The sequence below is a fragment of the Typopeltis vanoorti genome, chromosome 7 (genome assembly GCF_054136105.1).
Source record: "Typopeltis vanoorti isolate ZY-2024b chromosome 7, IOZ_Tvanoo_1.0, whole genome shotgun sequence".
Taxonomy (NCBI): Eukaryota; Metazoa; Arthropoda; class Arachnida; order Uropygi; family Thelyphonidae; genus Typopeltis; species Typopeltis vanoorti.
The window spans coordinates 103012089-103035013 of NC_143555.1; the positions used below are offsets into that span (position 1 = coordinate 103012089).

The 22925-nt window shown below is 35.4% G+C and overlaps 1 protein-coding gene across 3 annotated transcripts in view; it reads left to right on the forward strand.

Annotated features, from left to right (window-relative positions):
- LOC150104923 (uncharacterized) overlaps positions 1 to 22925 on the forward strand; it is a 431839-nt gene that overhangs the window by 87470 nt on the left and 321444 nt on the right. For all 3 annotated transcript variants that reach the window (XM_090395426.1, XM_090395427.1, XM_090395428.1), the window contains exon 5: positions 4095 to 4217. In XM_090395426.1, the coding sequence (XP_090251552.1) occupies positions 4095 to 4217 (123 nt within the window). The remainder of the gene's footprint in view (positions 1 to 4094; positions 4218 to 22925) is intronic.

Below are 22925 nucleotides of genomic sequence, written 5' to 3' on the forward strand. Positions count from 1 at the left end.
AATGATTTTGATGTAGACGTTATAAGAAGAACTATTCACGAATTTTACGTGGGCGAGAAAAGAGTGCCAACTGTTCCGAAATTGATTCCTGTGCTTAAAGAAAAAATTAATTTTCCTTGGAAAAGAGAAACTTTAAGGAAAATACTTCATGAAATCGGATTTTGTTTTAAAAAGTCCCATAATAAAAGGAAACTTATCATGGAACGAAGTGACATTGTTTTATCTAGAACGCAGTATTTGAGAGCAATAAGACGTTTCAGGGAGGAGAAAAGACCGATTGTGTATCTAGATGAAACTTGGATTGATAGTAATTTAACTTATGGAAAATGTTGCAGTCTAAAGAAGAATGTGGAGTGTTACAAACCGGAATGCCTCACGGCGCATAATAATTTTGTGTGCAGGTGGAGAAATGGGTTTTTTACTGAATTCAAACCTACTATACAAAGCCAATTACCATAGGCAAATCAATTCTACGATCTTCGAAAAGTGGGCAAAAGAAAAACTGATTCCAAACCTTCCTAAAAATGCTGTTGTTATAATTGATGACGCTTCATATCACTCTATTCAATTAAACAAAGTTCCAAATTGGTCTAATAAGAAGCAAGTTCTTATGGATTGGCTCTCTGCAAATAACATTTCTCATTCCCCAGATACGCAAAAAATTGAATTGCTTAATTTGGTCAAAAGAAACTCACCCACAACTAAACTATTTAAATTCGACACGACGCTCAATGAGCATGGATTTCTAGCTTTGAGGCTACCACCATATCATTGCAATATTAATGCTATTGAGTATGTTTGGGCAGAAGTGAAAAGTTTCATTCGCCATCGCAACGTAACTGGAGATATTGACAGGCGATTGAAAGTATTACAGTTCAAAACTGGGGAAAATATTGCTTTCATGTCACCTCATTGGAAAATATGTATTGGGACAGAGATGGAATTATCGAAGAATTATGCGAACCTTTGGTGATCAGTTTAAGTGAAAGTGATGGCAATTCGAACACCGATTCAGATGACTATGAAGATTAAAAGGATTTGATAATGGTATTTTTTTCCAACCTTTTTTTGCGTGGGTTTGTTAAAAGAGTCACAACAAGTCATAAATAATTAATCGGTTTAGGACATTAAAGTGTCTCAGTTCTCTCAACCGTAAGTTTAGAATATCTAAGTTCATTTGAAAAAATTTCTGTTATTCTGTATAATTATTTTTATTTTATAGAAAACTTTCTTAAAAATAAACTTAGTTAAATTTTTGTTTTATGCTATACCATTTTTAATTTTGTTAATACTCTACGTACATTTTTCCAACTGTTATACAAGCAAAATAGTTACACTTTAAAAACTGCAATGTTCGTAAAAGAAAAGCTAAATTTTCCGACCTGTAATAATAAACAAACACATCCCAGAAGACAGATTGATTACCCTATTATCGGAGTGGATTCTCCTTTTTCTAACATGCGCAGAAGTGTCGAGGGACCTCTAATCGGTGGGCGAACTATATGTGTGTTTTAAGAGGGATTTTTTTTAATCTGTAGTCTTTTGGTTGTTTAGTCATTAAGAAAGGGCTAAAGAGTGGGACATATAGGTGAAGGACCAATAGGCATGTGTTCCACAGAGAGAAAGAGAGAGTTCATCCAGTCTCTACATGACCATCTAGTCACTAGCTGATCAGGAAGCTTCCTGATGCATTACTATTGTGTTTGGTTCTACAGACATCTAGCAGCCATCTTTAAACTTTTACTGCCGTACCTTTGGTTGAGGGAGGTTTAGGGATCTCTTGTGTATTTATAATGACCATGAGGTTGTCACCCACATATAAGAAGAAAGGAGAGCAGAAATCAGAAATCTTGCTCTGGAAACCAAATATGGCAATAGGTACTCCAGGTCCCTAATAAGGGAAAGTGGTGATGTTTCACCTGGTCATGAAAATCATCATGAGGTGAAAAAATCAAGAGTTTTGCCAAAAGACCAGCAACATGCTCTCATACCCCTTATTTTTCTGCTTTACTGAAAAGTAAAGCAGAAAAACATGGAATTTTGTTCACCTTGAATGGAAGATTGATGAATGGTGAAAGAATGATCTGGAAGATTACAACAGGCTGTTCAAGAAAGAACTGAAAGCTGCTTTGCTCATTAAACATTTAGTAGGACTAAAATTCTTTAACAGAATTTTTTGTGAATACAGATTTCTGCGTTCCTAGCAGAGAAAGGGCAATTATTATTAGCTTTCCAAAACCAGCAAGAATCTAAAAATTTGCAAAAGTAATCGTATAAACATTCTGAATTCACAGTTATTAAATTCCTGATATTTTGATTACTATGATTACTACATCAGCTATTACTAATCATTAATTCCCATCAACAATTTTCTTCTAAATTAGTCTGTTGTTTGTTGCTTCTCCAATATCAGATCTTATATTTCAGTCTTCTAGCTGGATTGGCCTGCCTGCCTGCCTAGATCTTGGCCCTCTTCTAGTCTCTTTTCTTACCATCCTGCCACCAAACACCTGTTTTGCTAACCTTTCCTCTACCATGTTGTTTTAAGTGACCATATCATCTTGATTACCTCCACTCATATATTCTTAAATCCTAACAATATCCAATATCAACTCCTTTCTAATGTGTTTATTTTTAATATGATCTGCTATGTTGTGCCTAGTTTGCTGAGTGGTTAGCATATCTGCACTCCAACTAATAGACTATAAGTTTGAATCCTACTGTGGACATGGATGTTTGTGATTGTCTTTAGGTAGGAGATGAATTTCATCATCAGGTATAAGACCACTGCCTCACTTATTGGAAGCCTGAAGTGGCCTGAAAAAGTTCTATGTTTGGTCTAGAGTAGTGTTTCAGGACTATACTAAAAAATGAATAAAAATATATAAAATTAATAAAAATGGGGGAAAAAATCCTGATTAATCAGTTTAATGGAGGAATAGTCTCTGAGCTGTCTCTCATATTTCAAACTTATTAATAGTTAGTAAGTTCCAAATACGAACTGAAAAGTCATTCTTATTACCTTAACAGATTTTATATTTTTTGTTTTATTTGGTTTCTTATATAATTTCTTGTATTCACTGTTGTTGCTTAATGTCTTCTATCCAAGAACATGCAAAGTTTTTATAGAAACAGCAAACCTACACTGCATAGATATTATTTCATCAAAAGAACACTTCATGTCTGGTCTTCATTTGACAAATTCTGTAGTGCTCAAATATATGTTTCAAGATTACCTATCTCAGATAATAATAATAACCACTGCCTTAACTTGTCTTAATGCCATCCTTCGAAAGAATTGGTGGCTTAGCTTAGTGAATTTCAGCATTACTGAAAGTGTCCTTTCTTCTTTTCCTGCATCCCCCCCCCCCCCAAATAATCTCAGTTTATCTTTCTGTACTCTCAGAAATATCTAAATCCTCAGAAAATATCAGATCAAGAATTAACAATTATCCTGAAAGTTTAGTAGGAACATGGTAAGCAAGGGATGGAAGATCATATTTTTCTCTAGCCAGGTGAAATGTTGACAGAGGATGTCATGAGTTCATGATAACATATGCATTAATACAAAACTCTTTCAATAAGCCTGCATTTTTTAAGATGTCAGCAATATTTATTATTCTCACAAATTAAATATATTTCATGTGTAAGTGAATACTGGAATAAAAAGCCTAAAAGCCTCCATTCTAGCAAAAGGTTCTTTATTCTACTTACAGAGAGTTCACTTATGAAAAATATAAGTTATCTGACATGGAATTGCTATGGTTGGATAAAGAGTTTTTGTCCTCTTAAGGTTTCTACCCTGCCTCTGATGAGAATTAACATTTCAAAACAGCTATTAGACCAGTAAAATCTAAATACACTAATAAATGGCAAATATATGGGCTGACTAGTTTCATGTCTTTTAAGTAGTGCAAAGCAACAACTTCACTGCCAGAGTTCTATTCTCACAAGCTCTCGGGAAAATTTTGAGTCTGGCAGTAATAATAATAATAATGGATATTTAATATCCTTTATATCAGTAGTGTAAGTTTAAACTTTATTATAATATTTATTATTGTAACATGGCATATTTAGTGTAGATTTTTTTCTAGAATTTTGCTGATTCATTTGATATAAAAAAGGAGATTTTAGAAGGTATTCATCATTCTAAAGAACTTAGGAGACAGAAAGATATTGGGACAAGAATGGCTTCACCTGCTGTTCGCACAAGAGAGGTGTGCTTTTTGCATTAGCTTTTTTTAAATTTCAGTCATCTTTAACTTTTTTTCCTTTAATTAATGCAATTTCTGTTGTTTAGAAATTTTCTGTAATAAAAAAGCGCTGTTTGGATATAGAGAAATAGTTATACTGGTATATTGGGCATTTGCATGTAATCAAATGATGAATTATTTGCATTACCATCTTGAATTTTGATAAAATTTAGTACAGTTGCCATGTTTATGTATTTTACAAGTCCCACCAAATGGCAGGATTTTATTTATAATGATGACTTTATGAAGCCAATATGATTTTTTTAGTACTGAACTTACTAATGAGCTAAAAAGGTTGAAAATGTAAAAAGTGAACAACCAGTAAATGTTCATAGAGATATGAAGTAGCAAGAATACAGTAAAACAAAAAATACTTTACTGTAGATTTTATAAATTCTTAGCCTTTTTTTAGCTCTGTCATTGTAAACTTTCATTTTGTTTTTATTGTATTCTTGCTTTTTCATATATCTATGAAATAGCAAGAATACAATACTGGACTAAACAATTGGATGAAACCAACAACATGCTCATAGAGATATGTGCATGTTGTTGGTTTCATCCAATTGTTTAGTCCAGTACTTAAAAAAATAATAAAATAAAAAAAATCATTCAAATTTATGTTCCACAAATATGGTGATCATCTTTTCCTTCAAGAACATTCAAGTAACTTTTTGGTCAATATATTTTTTAGCCTTATGGGTTGGTTATATGGGGAACATTTCCCATTTCCATGAAACTTTTCTCTTTTATATTAGTGTTTTGATGTTATATTTTCCAGTTACATTGTGTTATAGTGCTTCTTTGTTTTCAGATGCATATAAGAGTCTTATTGTGATATTTTTTTACTTGGGTAGTCTTAAAAATATCCCTGTAAGTCAGTAGCACAAAAGGTTTTAACTCAGGGATTGAGTTTTCCTTGTATTAGATACAGAGAAGTTGTTTTATGTACACATTGAAACATATACCACCATAGATCATGAGGATGAATGAAAAGAATGAGATTGCTAAGGTGAATGAGAAGTGCCATGCTGAAAAACAAACAAAAAAGCTGGAATAGATAATAATGAAAGTAGGATGAAAGAACAAAGAGAATGAAAAGTGAAATGATGTGTGTAGAGGGTGAAATTGGTCACCAGAAGTGATTGGATGATGTGTGAGAGAGATTTGGTTAGCTTATTTTGGATTTACAGCCAAACTGCTTGATGCATATTGAGATTCCAAGATAAAGAAGCTGTGGAAAGGGTGCAGAGAAGAGTTACAAAGATTATATCAGGGTTATGGAATGTAGATTATGATGACAGATTGAGAATATGTGAACTGCAAACTCTGGTTAACAGGAGAAAGAGAGATGATATCTCTCCTTCACCTGTTAAAGAGAAAGAGGATATTGTCTGTTGAAATTTTTCATTATATGGATGGTGGGGAGAGAACATGGATGAATCCATGGAAGTTAAGTTTGTTCACCCTTAAGAAAGGGGTAAGAACTAAATTTTTAAATTTAGTTTAATCCTTTATCCAAGTGTAAGCAAACAGAGTTTGCACCTGAAATATCTTCAGGACTGAGGCAACTCGTGGTAAAGGTGGACTAAGCTCTCATCAGTTGTCTTGGTATCTCCCATAATGCAAAGCAATCTCCTTGCAGATATGTATAATGCTATGTATTAAGGGAAGGTCCACTACCCAGACTGGTTTTGACCTTTATTGAGGTCTCGTCAGTGGGAGCCAGACCCTGTGGTGGTGATACTAAGTCCTTAAAAGGACTGGCTAGATGGGCAAAGCAAGAATTCTTTTTATATTCCCCATTATCTGTAGAGGATAAAGAAGGATAGGGTGTTATTGAGCTATATAAAGCTCTGATCATGGCAGGAGGGTAACAGCAATAGCCAAGCCTCTGTTAGAACTTCATTGGTTACAGCATTGCCTTCCATTACACTCCCAGGAAACCCATTTTAGTCACCTCATATGACATGCATGAGCTACACTGGGACTGTTCTTATCCTGGCCACCACACGGGAGGTTTTTGGTGGAAGTAATGGAGAAGTCATTTTTACCTATACAAGTTGCCAAAAACTGTCTCACCTTATTATTAAATTACTCTGGATTAGAGGAAGATGTTGGAAGTTTTTTTCACTTGGTGAGACTAATAAATTTAGTTTAATCCTTTATCCAAGTGTAAGTAAACCAAGTTTGCACCTGAAGTATCTGCAGGACTGAGGCAACTTGTGGTAAAGGCAGACTGAGCTCTCATCACTTGTCTTTGTTTGCTTACACTTGGATAAAGGATTAAACTAAATTTATTATAGTCTAACCCAGGGGAAAAAACTTCCAACATCTTCCTTTAATCCAGAGTAATTGAATAATAAGGTGAGACACCTTTTGGCAACTCGTATAGGTAAATAATAGTTCTCCATTACTTCCACCTTAGTATCACCACCTCTGGGTCTGGCTCCCACTGACGAGACCTCAATAAAGGTCAAAACCGGTCTGGGTAGTGGCCCTTCCCTTAATACATAGCATTATACATGTCTGCAAGGAGATGTGCTTTGCATTATGAGAGATACTAAGACAATTGATGAGAGCTTAGACCACTTTTACCATGAGTTGCCTCAATCCTGAAGATACTTCCGGTGCAGACTTTGTTTGCTTAAACTTGAATAAAGGATTAAATTAAATTTATTATAGTCTAACCAAGGGGAAAAAACTTCCAACATCTTCAACTAAATTTTTCTCTCACAGAGCAGTGAGTGAGTGAGTAGAACAGTGTGCCTCTTGAAGTGCTGACAGTATCTAGTGTGAATGAGTTTAAAAGAAACTATAACAGTTGGTTTGGGTAATGTATAACCTCCCTCGATGAGTCCTTGACTCCATGAAAGTCTCAGATGATGAAAATAATATACATGAGAAGTATAAAATGTAGGATAAAAACGTGAAAAGCATGGTGACAAGCATCCCATCTTCTGCTATGTGGCAAAGAAAAAAATTACAGAAAAATGATAATGGTAGATGGTGATGACAGAATAATCAAGTAATGACAACAGAGAATGTAGTGAGTATCTGTAAGTTCAGTCATTATTGATAATGCTCTTTGTTTGGGAAGACTTGGATTTGAATCCCATCTATGATATGAAGAACCTTTATAAGGGCTTTTCAGCTGAAGATGAGTTAACCAATTTCATACAGAGATGGAAGGGTTTTTTCTCTTGCACTTTTCATCCTGCAAAACAAGCATACTGATCAGATCCCACAGTTAAACAGTTGAACACAAAATTAAAAGACATATATAGTGACCTCATAGCCTGTAATTGCTTCAGCCATACTTCAAAACAATCCTAAATCCAGCAGAGGATGTAGTATAAGTATTTAGTGAGCACTTTATCAGTTTATATCATACTAATGTGAATGATGCTATGAAACACATAGAAGAGAAGCAAATACTATAGGGACTAGAAATGAAAGTACCACATTACGTAGGTTAGATATTATTAAGGAGATAGGTTGGATGATGTATCACTATGTATTTTTAGAAAATGTGCAAAAGAGTTGAGCATGCTCTTGATTAATGGGAGTCTTGCAAATGGGAACATCCCCAAGGAGTGGAAAGAGAACAGGAAAGTTTTTTCCAGTTATAGACTAGTCAGTATATCTGGAGTTGTGGTTACAGAGTTGAAGAGATTGACCAGGCATCACATTTAGGTTGATAACCTAATTATGATAACCATGCTGATAATTGTAGAGAATCTACAATGGTTAGCATGGTTTTTAAAGGGCAGGTCTTGCTTTTCCAAAACATTGAAACATGCAGACACATGCCAGATTTAAATCAAATATTTTTATCTGAATTTAACAAATCATATTCAGTGACATATGCTAGTGCAATATAATACAGTAGATCATCAGATGTAATTTAAAAAAAATTAAATTAAATTAACCACTACTGTTGTAACTGTTAAGAATAAAACTCTTCTAAATTTTAGGTAAGAAAGTTTAACTTGGGGTGATGTAGTCATACTTCAGCATTCTTGAAGTAGCAATGGTGTAGTAGATGATATTAGACCAGAAGATTCATTTGGTTAGTGTCACTTCCATGCTGTGCTAAACCAGACTTCTCAGGTTTTGTATAGATGATATAAGACTGTTTCACCAGAACATACTGCTTGATCAAAGTATAAGAAATGGCAATCAGTAAAAGAAATGTAGTAAACACCTCAGGAGACTATTCTTGATGGAAGGTAACAAAGAAGAGAAAGTTTGACCAGAAGAAACCACAGGCACTATTATTGAAAATATTGAAAAAGGAGCCAAAAAAGGCTTCATTTCAGTGAAGTAAATTAATAAAAATAAAGGATATTATAAATTCATTCTTATTTCATAGCCCAAAATGTAGGAAAAAGTTTCAAAAAAATAGACCTGAGAGCTTATGAGAATACAACCATTGGCATCTGAGTTGTCTTGGATTGCATTACTTAAAAGGCAACAAGCTCTGCCTATATATTTGCCAGGAGCATAAACTCTCTTTAATACCATAGCAATCCTATGTCAGACTTGTATTTTTCATAAGTGAACTCTCAGTTGGTTCATAATTGTAATTATTGAAAAAAAAAGAGCCAAAAAAGCCTTCATTCTAGCAGTAGGGGATGTTATAAATTCATCCTTAATTCATGTTGAAATATAGAATGTTTCAACACAACACGACACACTATGTTGTATTTCATAAGGATCTTTAAATTGGTTCAGAGATTCCAGCAACATAAGGAATTAGAACCCTCTGTACAAGTTCAGGATTCTTAGGAATAGATTTATAAGAGTTGAAAATGCGTTGAATGACCTCACCCTGAAGATGCCCTACCCTCTTTCCTAATTAAAGTCAATGGTCTACATCCCTGTATCAACTTTACCATGGAGATAGGAAAGGAGACAGAAAATTAGCCTTCTTAGACTTCCTCCTCTTCCACTTTCTCTCTGGAGTACTGAGTACTTGCCTTTATATACACAAAAATTCTTCACATCATCCATCTCAAAAAATGGATGTCATCAAAACTTTGCTGAATAGAACTCAGGTTCCTTACTCCACCCTCATGATCTGAAACTAGAACTTGGCAACATTTTACTTATTATGCAATAGAATGGTCTTTCCACAAAATAATCAATATATTTCCTATCAGTACAGTCCTATTCTAAGAACCTGCATCTGTATGGAGGGTTCTAATTCTTTATGTTACTGAAATTTCTGAACCCCAAAAATTTCTGATATTTTTAAAAATCTTGAAGAAATCTAATCTAGTACTGTTTTTTTTCCAGTCAGCAAACTCATCTGTTACCATCCACCAAGGATATGTAGTATTCTCTATCTCTTCCAGGTGTTTACTATGTCCCATGTCATTGCCATCTCTTTTACTCAAGTTAAAATGGAAAATCTGTTGAGAAAAGTGTACAAGAACACCAAACTTTTATCATCCATGATAAATCTATGAAGTCTGGTTTAGCACAGCATGGAACTGGTACTGACCACAGTAGTGTAGTAGACAAACAAGCCTAAGACTTGTCTACTACATCCTCGTTGCTTAAAATTTAAGTATTTGTTCAAAGAGAGTGCTGAAGCACTTCACTTCAGCCTGAACTGTAATGTCTGTGTTCATCTACAAGGCCTTTGAGAGAGTTTTAGTTACAAGTAATTTTTTTTTTTTAAATCACATCATGCAGGCTACTATACTGTATTTACATTAGTACAGGGGTTGCATCTTTTGAGTTTCATTCTTATTATTCTATCTTGTTTGAATTGTCTGCTGACTGAAGATGTACTGTTTGATTCAGATTGAAATATTGATATAATAAATAGTCATCATCAGGCTTCAGCAAATATGTTTGCCCACTTGCCCATGGTGAGTAGATTTTGCCAGCTGGGTGAGTAGCTACTGACTGAGTAGAATATTTTTTTAGTTAATAAAAAATAACTTTCTAAATAAACTTTTTTTTTTACTTTATGAAAATACAGAAGAATGTGTAATATAACGGGCCATTCTAGTAAAAAAAAATCAATGCAAAAAAAAAAATTTTTCTGAAAAAAATCAATGTTGTTTTAACTGTTCTTTTTGTTGTTATTATTTATTGGCTTCTCCTTCTTCAAATGATTCTCACACAAAGGAAATGCTCTCCGAAGATTCAGCACTACTAATCATTTTACAAAACTTTTATTGACTAACTGATATCATTAAAAAAAAAATAGGGTCATGGGCTTTGAGTGAGTATATTTTATTCGTGGTCAGTAGGATTTTGTGTAATTTGTTGAGCCCTGGTCATTATAATTGTTGTCTACCTATATCAGCAATTTTTTTTTCTTTTATCACAAGTTCTACCAAAGATGGCATTCATGTTTTTGCAGTCTATTTGCATTTTTTTGATAAAGTGATTAATGTGGTGAATAAAAGAGACAAATCTGGATTATTCTTAGAGCTTGCAAAGGCATTTCATAGATTATCTTATGGAAAACTGATATATATAAACTAGAGGAGATGGAGATGAACAGGAGATTGACTGTCTGAAAAATACTGACAAGTTACATAACCAGAGAGAGAGAGAGAGAGAGAGAGTCTTGAGTCCCAGCAAAGAAAGGTAACTAGTGGCATGCTGAAGGGTTTTTTTTGAGTCTTGTCTTATTTGCCATGATATTTCATGTGGATTGGTAGGGGATATTCAGTTTGTTGTTGTTGCCAAGTTTTGGAGAGTTATAAGTGTCATGTTTAAGATGATTATAATGTCATGTTTAAGATGATTGAAGTAGAGTAACTTTGAATAAGTATGGTTACAATTTTAATATTAACACATCAGTGCAAGGTGTTACATCAGAGTGCAGGAGTGCAGTGATTTAGAAATATGTATTGTATTTGTGGAATGCAGAAGTGTAGAGATATATATTATCATAGTAGATCTGAAATTCAGAGAATACATTACAAATTTTGTTATGACTAGTGCATTGCTGCTAAGTATAAAGAGCACACTGACAAGGAGAAATAAAGAGATGGTCAATCGTGTGGAAAGGCTTATGTGTTCGTCACACATGTTGATTGGATTTTAATGGTATAGATGCGAACACAGATTGATAAGAAAATAACTATTTATTAATTAAACGTTAATATTTCGCTGGTATTATATCCAGCATCTTCAGAGCATACAAACAAAGTTTGTTACAGTAGCGAGACAACCACAATCCGGTGTAACAGTGGGACGAGTATGAGTAATTGTAGCGTGCAATGCAAAGACTAAAAGACTTGTATGCTCTGAAGATTCTGGATATAATACCAGCGAAATATTAGCATTTAAGTTAATAAATAGTTATTTTCTTATCAATCTGTGTTCGCATGTATACCGTTAAAATCCAATCAACAAAAGAGATGGTTATACCATTGTACAGGCCCCTTCATCTCATAACCATTTGCAACTCTCATCCATTCACCTAAGGAGAGATTCTCCCCTTTATCGCATCCAGGAGTTAATGAAGTGCTCTGTTCATATCATTGAGCCTACCATGGACAAACAGGAAGAACTGTGGACATCTGCCTCAGCTCAGTGAACACAAAAAATATATCCGACATTTTCGCTATGGCAAGTCGGGTCTGGCAGGCCATGCTTTGGATATCCCTGCACACAGGATCAATTGGAAAAAAACAAAAGTACTGCACAGAAGCTTTTACAAGTCAGTGAGGTTGTTCCTGGAATCAACAGAAGCCCTGAAACATACTCCAAACTTCAACAAGTATGGCTGTATAAATCTACCAAAGATTTGGGAGACAGTCATCCTAAGACCAAATTAATATCTGTTTTTTTTTTTTTTTTGTTGTTTGTTTTTTAAGCTTAGATGAGCCTAATTAGGACTTTAGTCTTTGTGTTGCATGCTACAATTACTCATGCTAGTCCCACTGTTACACCGGCTTGCGGTTATCTCGCTACTGTAACAAACTTTGTTTGTATGCTCTGAAGATGCTGGATATAATACCAGCAAAATATTAGCGTTTAAGTTAATAAATAGTTATATTCTTATCAATCTGTGTTCACATCCATACCGTTAAAATCCAATCAACAAAAGAGATGGTTATACCACTGTACAGGCCCCTTCATCTCATAACCACAGTTTTCGGTTGATTAGTGCATTGTGGTGATTACAAATTTGTTTATGGTTTGCATTGGGATGTTAAACTTTGGAGGGGATTCAAAGATGAGTGACTGAAATGTTGGTTTATGTGAGAGGTTGACGAAATGTTAATTACAAAGTTAGTGGGAAAAGATGATATAAAATAAATGTTTAAGTGATGAGAGGACTTTACAGGATTAATATGAAAGGAATTATGAAAAATAAGGACAGGAGGAAGAAGAACATGAGGCCATTCCTGGAAGTTGTGAAAGAGATGTGATAAGTAGATTGATTACACAAAGACTGGTAAGTGAGTTGAATAAATTATTATTTATAATAATAAATAATAATAATAATAATATTAATAATAAATTTCTGGAATGTGTTGTGAATGAGTTTCAGTATTGTGGATATTTTCTGGTTGAGCAGAAAATATCCATGAAAAGTCCATATACTTTGTGTAAGGTTTATTGTTAATAATAATTTTATTTAGGCATTTTGTTATTAAATGTAATACTGTTTTGATAAGAACACCTGTTGATCATTGATTATCAAAACTGCATTTGTATATAATCATATTTTGGTAAAGTCCCTTGAAATTAGTTTTGTGATACGTTGTGTTTATGCCTCACTCAGAAACTGTGCAAGCATGTGCTTATTTGATGTTCTAAAAAAATAACAGATTCTAGTCAAGTCCTCTTAATATTTTTTGTACATTGCTCTTCATTTTTTGACATCAAGATTTTGACATGATTTAAATCTCTCAGTGGCATTATAAAATGACATTTTTATATTATTTAAACATTATTAAGACATGTAACATATTACTGTTGAATGGGTTTCTATACTATTCTTATTTATCTATTATTTATCACGGTTGCACTGAGTGATACACAGGGCAAAGTGGGAGCTGGAACAAATGCAGAAATGCTGGTGAGTGAGTCAGCTGATAACAAAGAAAAAAGTGTGCAGGATAAGAGAAATGAGGACTTGACCGAGAGAGAGAGAGAGAGAGAGAGAGAAATCAAGGAGCAAGTGTTGTATGGTGATTCAATCATAAAAGGTGTGATCGACGAGAATTTGACATAATCATACTTTCTGACTGCAAAAATTAATGATGTTAGTGGTAAGGCTATTAGAGCACAAAAAGGTAGGGTGAAAAAAATGATCATAGTGAATGGAACGAATGATTTAAAAGAAGAAAAGTTGGCATGAGAGAGGACATGAAAGAAAAGGGTGAGAGAGTTAAGATAGTTAGTCTGATGCTGTTTTATGACAGAGTAGAGCTGAGGAGGAGGGCCATAATAGTGAATGATTCGATACATAGGTTATGCAGGAGGCGTGGTGTGGAGTTTGTGGAGTGAGTTTGATGGGCAAAAGGACTTATACAAGAAGGATGGTTTGTATCTGAGTGGATTTGGTGTTCAGAGAAAAAGTGTTTGGTGTTCTGAAAAAAGCGTTGTTGAATGAAGCGAAAGTGGATGTGCAGAAGCAGGGAAACTAGAGCTTTGGTGAGTGGGGGGGGGGGAGCTGTTGAGTGAATATGCAGACATCAGTGAGGAAGTTGAGTGTAAGAATGTGTATAATATGCCTAAGTTAGTACCACTGGTAAGAAACCAGAATCGGATAGTTAGTATAAAGTGTCAGGATAACAGTGGGCCTAAGTGGCTTTTGCACTTTATGTACACTAATGCCAAGAGCATTCAGAACAAGCAGGAGGAATTTTTGGCATTGGTTGACTCTTCCTGGCCAAAGGTTGTTGGCATTAATGAGACGTGACTAATAGAAGATGATATAGTTAGTGGGATAGAATGTGAAGGGTATAGTGTGTTCAGGGAGAACAGAGAAAAAAGAATGGGTGAGGGTGATGAGTGTTATTGATGTTAGCCGATGAACTGCAACCAAAGAGGGTAGATGTTCAACTGCAGGCCAGTGAAAATAGCACATTTGAGGCTATCTGATGTGAGATAGAGGCCAGCAGAACAAAATATACAGTTGGATGCTGTTATAGACCAGGGGATGGAAAAGATGGTAGAGATTGTATACATTGGCAAATAGACCCAATGTGTGGAGGATAGGTAATTATTATGGGGGATTTCAATTATGGGAACATAGATTGGAAGGAGGAGAGGACATGAGAGGAAGGAAATGGAATTTATACAGTTACTTAGGGGATAATTACCTGACAGCATGCAATGGAATATACTGGGGGTTTCAAGAGTGCTCGATGTAGTAATTACATCTGAGAATTTGTCTATAGCGAATGCGACAGTGTTGCCACCAATTGGTGAGAGTGATCATATGGTCTTGATCTGGGAAGTGGCTAAATGTGTGGAATTTTCAGTTAAGACAAGGGTAATGGCTGGGTAAGTATGACAAGCTTTGGAGATTAGTTGGATTTGTGTCATGGCTTGTAAATGCAAGGGGCTGGGTGTTGATAGTGCATGAGAAGTGGTAATGTTTGAGGGAAGTAATGGCAAACTACATACCTAGAGTCAGTAGAGTAAATCAAGTGGGAGTTAAATATATCATCGTTAAGCTAGAGCTGCAAAAAAAGAAACAGCTGTGGAGGGAATTTAAGGAGAAAGGTGACCTGCAGGCGCACAAACAGTACAAGGCACAGGCCAGAAGGGTAACTAGTGTGGTAAGAAAAGCAAAAGAAAGGAAGTCAACAATGCAGGCTAAAGAAAATCCCAAACAGTTCTTTCAATATGCTGCAAGTAAGAGAAAAAAATGTATACGGCAGAAGGATTTTAAGGAATGCCGATGGTAGGGAGGTAACTGAATCAGTTGAAATAGTAGAATTACTAAGTGAACAGTTTGCAAGAGTATATCATTATTACTCGGAAAGAAAGCAATGACAAATTTAAGCAAGTTCTTTAAAGATAAAGATATTAGCCTCGCAACAAAAATCAGAATCACGAAAGCAATGGTATTCCCTGTGGTACTGTATGGATGTGAAAGTTGGACCCTGAAAAAGAGTGAAAGAAAGAAGATAGATGCATTTGAATTATGGATTTGGAGATGTTTACTAAGAATACCATGGACTGCAAAGCAAACTAATAAATCAGTGATAGACAGAATAAAGCCAGATTGCTCCCTCGAAGCTATGATCATCAAGCAAAAATTGTCATACTTCGGACATATTATACGAGCAAAGGACAGTCTGGAGAAGAAGATGATGATGATGCTTGCTAAAGTTGATGGATGCAGGAGAAGAGGAAGACCAAGAATTAGATGGGTGGATGGGGGTTAAAGAAACAATTGGAATGCACTTGGAAATTCTGAAAGATATGGCCAGGGACAGATCTGAATGGAGAATGTATGTTCACAGAATCACCAGGAGTCGAAAATGACTCGATGGAACATAACAATCATTCAAGGGTGATATTACAGTTACAAGAGAGCCAAAGGCTTATACTGGAACTGAAGTAAATGAAATGGAGGTGCATAGCATATTACAGAACCTTAAGGTGAATACAGCTGTGGAATTGGATTGTATACCAGTTTGAGTTTTACGTGAAGTTGTGAAGCAATTGTCAGTGCCCTTGACCATATTGTTTAATCTAAGTCTTAGCTCTGGGTTAATCCTAAGGGTGTGGAAAGAGGGGAAAATACTTCCAATGCATAAAGGAGGCGCCAAGACTGATGTAGCAAATTACTTACCAGTCAGCATATCAGGAGTTGTCAAAGTATTGGAGAATTCGGTCAAGAGCAAAATACGGGAATGGATAGATGGAAATGGGATACTATATGGGGGGGGCAGCGTGGTTTTGTAATGGGTTTACAATGATACTGCTGGACTTTGCAAAGGCCTTTTGACAGAATGCTAAGTGGAATTCTAATCAGTAAACTTTAGCACATGAGGATGGATGTAGGGTTGGTGAAATGGATAGGAGGATGGTTGATGGAGAGGTATCAGAGAGTAGTTCATTCAGGAGTAGAGTCCAAAAGAAGGCCTGTGACTAGTGGCTTGCTGCAGGGTTCTGTTCTAGGACTGCTACTGTTTAATTTGCACATTAACGATATAGGAAATGTTCAGTTATTTGCTGATGATGATGCAAAGTTGGGTAGAACAATAATTAATACAGATGTCAAAATTTTGCAGGATGATTCGGATAGATTGGTATACTGGGCAAAGGAGAATGTATGTCAGTTTAAATGTGGCAAAGTGTAAGGTTATGCATTTTGATGTGAAAAGATTACCAGCTGTATACCACATTGGTGGAGCTATACTCCAGGAAATTGACGAACCTGGAAACTTGGTTGTATTAGTGGATAGGGAGTTACAGTTTAGGAGACACATAGCAAAAGTCGCTAAAGCAGTTCATCAGATCACTTGGTTACTGAAGAATACTTTGACATGCAGAGACAAGCAGGTTATGTTCTTCTGTTCTTTGTCTATGATCTCTTGTGCTTTTAAGCCTCGAGATTTTGCCAAAGAAATTTCCATGTTCTCCTGTCCAAGGCTTGTTCTTTTGCTTCTTTCCATTTTTTCTTTAATTTCCTTTTGCCAACCTTTCCTGGGCCTGCCTATGTTTCTTGTTCCTATTTTCTGGCTTTCATATATAGTTTTTGCTATTTTTCCATCTTCCATTCAAATAAGATGTCTAAACCACCTCATTTGGACTTGTGTTATGAATTGGTTCAGAGGTACAACTTGAAGATTATCTCTTATAGTTTGATTTCTTATTTGGTCTAATCTTGTTTTCTGCATTACTTTCCTAAGATATTTCATTTCTTTATAGTTTATTTGAATTTCCTGTTGTTAAACACCAAGACTCACAACTGTATGTTAATGTTGGTACAAACACTGAATGGTACACTGCCATTTTGGTATTCTGCGTAACTTCTTTCTTATCTAGGAATGGGCCTTTCATTGCATAGAATAGCTTTGCTCCTGCAGTTATCCTGTTGTTAATTTCTGTGTCTAGTCTACCATCTTCTTGTACATATGATCCCAAGTATTTAAAGGAGTGAACTTGTTCCAGTTTGTGGTTCTCTATTTTTATTATATGTTTTGATTAGTTTCTAGATATGATCATTGTTTTAGTTTTATTTATACTTATGGTCATATTCCTTTTCTTTGCTTCTTCATACCAAATGTTAACAGTGTACTGCAAACCTTCAGCTGTATTTGCTAGAATCACTACATCCACAAAACCATGTGTGAAATCCTGGTTTCTTTCAGTTTCCTGTATCCTAAGTGAGAACATTTTTGTTTGGCATGCCTTTAAAATTTCATCCATTATTATAAAAATTATAAAAGAAGGGGACTGAGGACACAGCTTTGCCCGCTCCTACTTTTGTTTCAAATTTTTTTGATCTATTATTACAGGTTCTTACATATTATATAATATACAGGTTCTGTTCTTACATATTACTTAATAAAGATCTGTATTTAAGTTTTGTCGATATGGAAAAGGCATATGACAAGGTGCCAAGAGAGAAGCTATTCAATACGCTGCAGTTATATGGTGTCAATGGGGCATTATATCAAGCAATACTTAGTCTTTATTTGAGTTGTGAGTCAGCAGTTAGAATTGAAGGAAGCACAGGAAGATGGTTTAATGTTAAATCTGGTGTGAGACAAGGATGTACATTATCCCCTCTGTTATTCATTATCTATATGGATCACATTATGAAGGAATGTGGTATTAAACCTGATATCAAAATTGGAGATGTTAATGTCAGCTCTTTGCTTTATGCAGATGATGTTATACTTCTAAATAAATCCGCTACAAGTCTGCAAGATTCTCTGACTAAATTGAATAGCTGTTGTAATAGATATGGTATGAAGGTCAGCAATAAAAAGACAAAGACAATGAAAATAGGCAGAATCATTGAAAATGTCAACTGTGTTGTGAATGGAGAACCTGTGGAACAAGTAAAACATTTCAGCTACTTAGGCACAATTTTTACTGAAGATGGTAAACTAAATATAGAAATAGACAACAGAATCAGCAAAGCTGGTATGGCAGGAAGTCAATTGAATAAATTCATATGGAATAAGAAAGAAATTAGTCGGAACACAAAATTAGCTGTATACAAGACAGTGTTCAAACCAATTTTAACTTATGGATCTGAGAGCTGGGTCAGAAGTAAAACACTTGACCAAAGACTAGAGACCGCAGATATGAGAGTCTTGAGAAAGATCAGAGGCGTGAACAGATGGCATCAATGGCAATATCATATTAAAAATGAGGATATTAGGAAAGAACTTGACATTGTCAGCATCCAGGAATGCGTTAGCAGAGCTAATCTCAGATGGTATGGTCACTTAAATAGAATGGGAGAGGAAAGATTAGCAAAACAGGTGTTCTCTGCTTGGCAGGAAAACGACCCAGAGGAAGACCAAGATATAGGTGGATTGATACGGTACAAAGTGCCTTAGACGATAGAAATATAAGATCTGATAATGTTGGAGTTTTGACAAGTAACAGACTGATTTGGAGGAAAATTGTAGATAGGAAGTTAGTAATGATGTAATTTTTCATGTAGTACTGTCATATCCTGTACACCCCTTGAGGGTACATGGCAGGAATTTGATGATGATGATGATGACATATTTTAATGCTGCCAGCAAAGGTTAGTCGATTGATAGAGTCTCTGCTACTAATGGCTCACACAAAAAGTTAAGCAAGTCTGAGTGCCTTTAGTAGTTGGAAAGGAATCAATCATTCGATGCTGCTGGCACTCTTCCTAGTCTTTGGGAATAATTTTCTTTTTCCATACGACATTGAATAGATGTAAAAGAAATTTTATGGTTTTCTTTCCTAAATTTTTACAATTTCTGGTATTATTTGGCTATGGCCTGCTAATTTTCCCAGTTTTATTTTACTTATTGCTGCTAAGTTCATTTTCCTGAATTTCCTCTCTTTGATCTTCTATATTGCCTGTATGTCTTGCTCTTAGGGTTCTATTTTTTCCATGTCCTGTATCTTCCAATAATTCCTGGTATTACTGGTAAAGGTGTTTCCACCTTTCCATGATGTCTTTAGGATTTGTGAGTAACTTTCCATCCTTATTTTTGATAAACTTTATGGGGCATTCTTTCTCTGACCTCATTCTTCTTAAAACATCATAGAAGAGTTTTTGGTTTCCTTTAAAATTTTGTTGTGAAGTATGTCCGAGTCTTCCAAGCATTTTTCTTTTCTCTTTTTTCACTAAGGTTTTAATTTTATTTCTTTGGTTGTTGTATAGTTCTCTATCAACCTGCAACTTTGATGCTTCTGTAGCGCAATTGGAAGGACGACGGTACATTGCACCCTTCAATTGGAAAAGGTCTAAGTTCGAGTCTTGTCATGACGGGAGGAATCTTTATATGGGCATTTTCAGTTGAAAGTGAGTTAGCCAATCTCCCCGGAAACTCAGGTTTTTCATCCCCCGTACAGACAAATTGGCCCTTCAGAACACATGCAATTTACAGGCAAAAAATACTAGTGGTGGATGGCGCTGATGTAGATGATTGGTAGTAGAGGTTCGGTGTAGTGGTGGAGACAGAGAGTTTGCAACTTCTCAATCTTTCCTTATACTCGACATTCCAGAGGTTAGAAACTTGGTCCAGAGGTCAGTCGCTTCTGGACCAAGTAGTTCGATGAGTCTTCAGACTCCTTGGAGGTGTCACGAATAATAATATATCTCTTCCGCAATTTCTTTTTCTTTTTAATTTCTTCTTTTAGTTCTTCATTCCACCAGAGTTTTTATGTTTCTTCTGTTTATTATTTATTGATATGCCACAAATTTCTTTGCTTGTTTCTAGAAGTGTTTTGAATCTGTACCATAGGCTTTCTATGTCTTGGTCTTCATATATTTCTTTTTCTACTTCTTTCATCTTCTCTTTTATTTTACTTTTATACTTGGCTGTTTCTTTTTCTTTAGTTTGTAGTTCTTTATCTTAACATTTATTTCCTTGCTACTTTTTTCTACATTTTTCAACTTTTATTTTATGGATACTAATAATATTTTAACCAATACTAATAATAGTAGTCACTGCCTATTTCAGGATCTCTATAGACTCTTGCATTTTTTGTATACTTCCAGTAGGATCTGCTTTTGATGGCATAGTCAATTATAAATTTTTCATTTCTTCTGGGCTCTTCCCAGGTAAATTTATGGATTTCTTTATGCTTGAACATTGTATTTGCTATTAATAAATTATTTATAAGGCAAAGATTTATTATTCTTTCTCCATTATTATTCGGGTTATTTCTCCTTGTGATTCTAACGCTTGCTTTGTTTCCTCATCTACTTGATACCCTACTGGGCCATTAAGGTCTCCTAGCAGTATAATATGCCTTTGAACTTCTTCAATTTTTTTTTTTTTTTTTTTTTTTGTAAGAGTTCAAACAATTCATCTTTAATTTTCTTAGCATTATCATTTGGGCCATATGCAACAATTACAGTGAATACTTGGTTATCTGATTTAAAATCTCTAGTGATTGTCAACAACCTTTCATTTATTACTTGCCATTTAGATTCTAGATCTGGTTAATTATACATGCTACCCCTTGTTTCCCCATTCTCTTGGGTTTACCCTAAATAGAAAATTATATATCCATCTTTCATTTTCTGGCAACCTTGACCTTTCTTTTTTATTTCAGTGACAGCTAGGCAATCCAATATTGATTTTTTCTATATTCATCTATTAATTCGTTTTCTTTTCCATGTAAACTTTCAACATTCTGTGTTCTGTATCTCATGTACCTTTTTTTTTTTTTTTAACTCACTTTGTCATTAACCATTTAGGCATTTCAGCTATCTCTTTGTTATTTCTTTTAATGTGTGAAATTTTAAGATGTGTAGGGGATTAGCCTTCAGCACTCGAGTCTGGTGGTGGGGGCTGCCACTTCGAGGCCCTAGACCAGCCTATGATAAAGTGCTATTCTGTTGGTCTGCAGGAAGTATTTTATTTCCCTCCTACTCTTCATAGTAAATTATGATGAGCATTCCCCAATCCGCCAGGGGATATGTATGATGGAGGATTACAGGTGTCCCCACATGGGACAAGCAGGTTATTGTTCCTCTTTATTGAGCCTTAATAAGGCCTCCATCTTGACTACTGCATACAGATCTTGGCACCAGAGTTTCTTGGTAGTGAGGAGGAGGAGAGGATCCAGAGGCGAGTGACCAAGAGCAGATCTATGGAATGAACCTTACGAGAACAGGTTTAATGTGGGTTACAGAAACTGGTTGATAGGTGGAAAAGGGGTGATATGATTGAGTCTTACAAATTACTGAAGGGTTTTTACAAAATTAATTCAGAGGAAATTTTTCAGAACAGGTCTAGTGATGGGAGAACTAGAGACATCCATGGAAACTGAGTAAGAGTGTAGTTAGCAATGGTGTTAGAACTAGGAGATTTGCTTGGAGAGTAGTGAATGAGTGGAATAGGGTACCAGTGTCTGATGTGGTTACCATGACTGTAAATGAATTCAAAGCAAAGTATGATAGATACTGTGTGAATGCCGAATAGTTGTTCTTGATATTTTGTGGAAAGTTTGAACAGGGATATTCAGTTCTTTGCAGATTATTATTATTATTACCCAAGACCCCATGGAATCAAAGACTCATCTAGGAGGTCCTTTTATCATGCACACAGCTCATCATACCATGCTTTTAAACACACTCAAATTCTGTGCAGACACCACACTCTCAGGCAAGGCATTCCAATCATTCACAACTCTGCATGAAAAAAACCTGCTTCTCACTCCCCTACTCATACCTTCTTTATACAGTTTCCAGGGATGACCTCTGGTTCTCCCCCCCTGATCTCCCACTATTTTCTGTAGAACCTCTCCAGCATTGATCCTATAACAACCCCTTACTAACTTGTAGGTCTTTATCATATCTCCCATCTTCCTCCTGTCCACCAGACTCTGCAAGTTGCATCTTCTCAATCTTTCCTCATACTCGACATTCCAGAGGTCAGAAACTACCTTAATCAGTCACCTCTGGACCCTTTCCAACATCTCTTCATCCTTCTGAAAACCAGGTGACCAAATCTGGGAACAGTAGTCCATGTATGACCTAATCAAAGCCTTATACAATGGAACAAGAATCTCCCTACTTCTACAAGTCAGTGTCCTCTGCATCATTCCCAGAAGCCTTTGTGTTGTCTTCACAATTTTGGCTATTTGTCCCCTAAATTTCAGATCCTTATCCACTATCACCCCCGAATCTCTTATTTCCTCCACCTCCAACAATATATTCTCACTAAGCATAAATTCTGCATCCCATTTTAAAATTTTTCCAAATTTTAAAACCTTACATTTTGCAACATTGAACTCACATCCCCATTCCCGTGCCCAATCACTCAATTTATTCAAGTCTTCTTGTAAGGCCACAACATCTTTTCTACTCTTCATGGTTTGTCCCAACTTTGCATCATCTGCAAACAACTGAATATCTTCATCCAAATCTTCACCAATATCATTAATATACAAGTTAAACAGCAATGGCCCTAAAACAGACCCCTGAGGCACACCACTAGTAATTTTCCTTTTCCTGGATATTGCTCCCCCATACACAACTTGTTGATACCTATC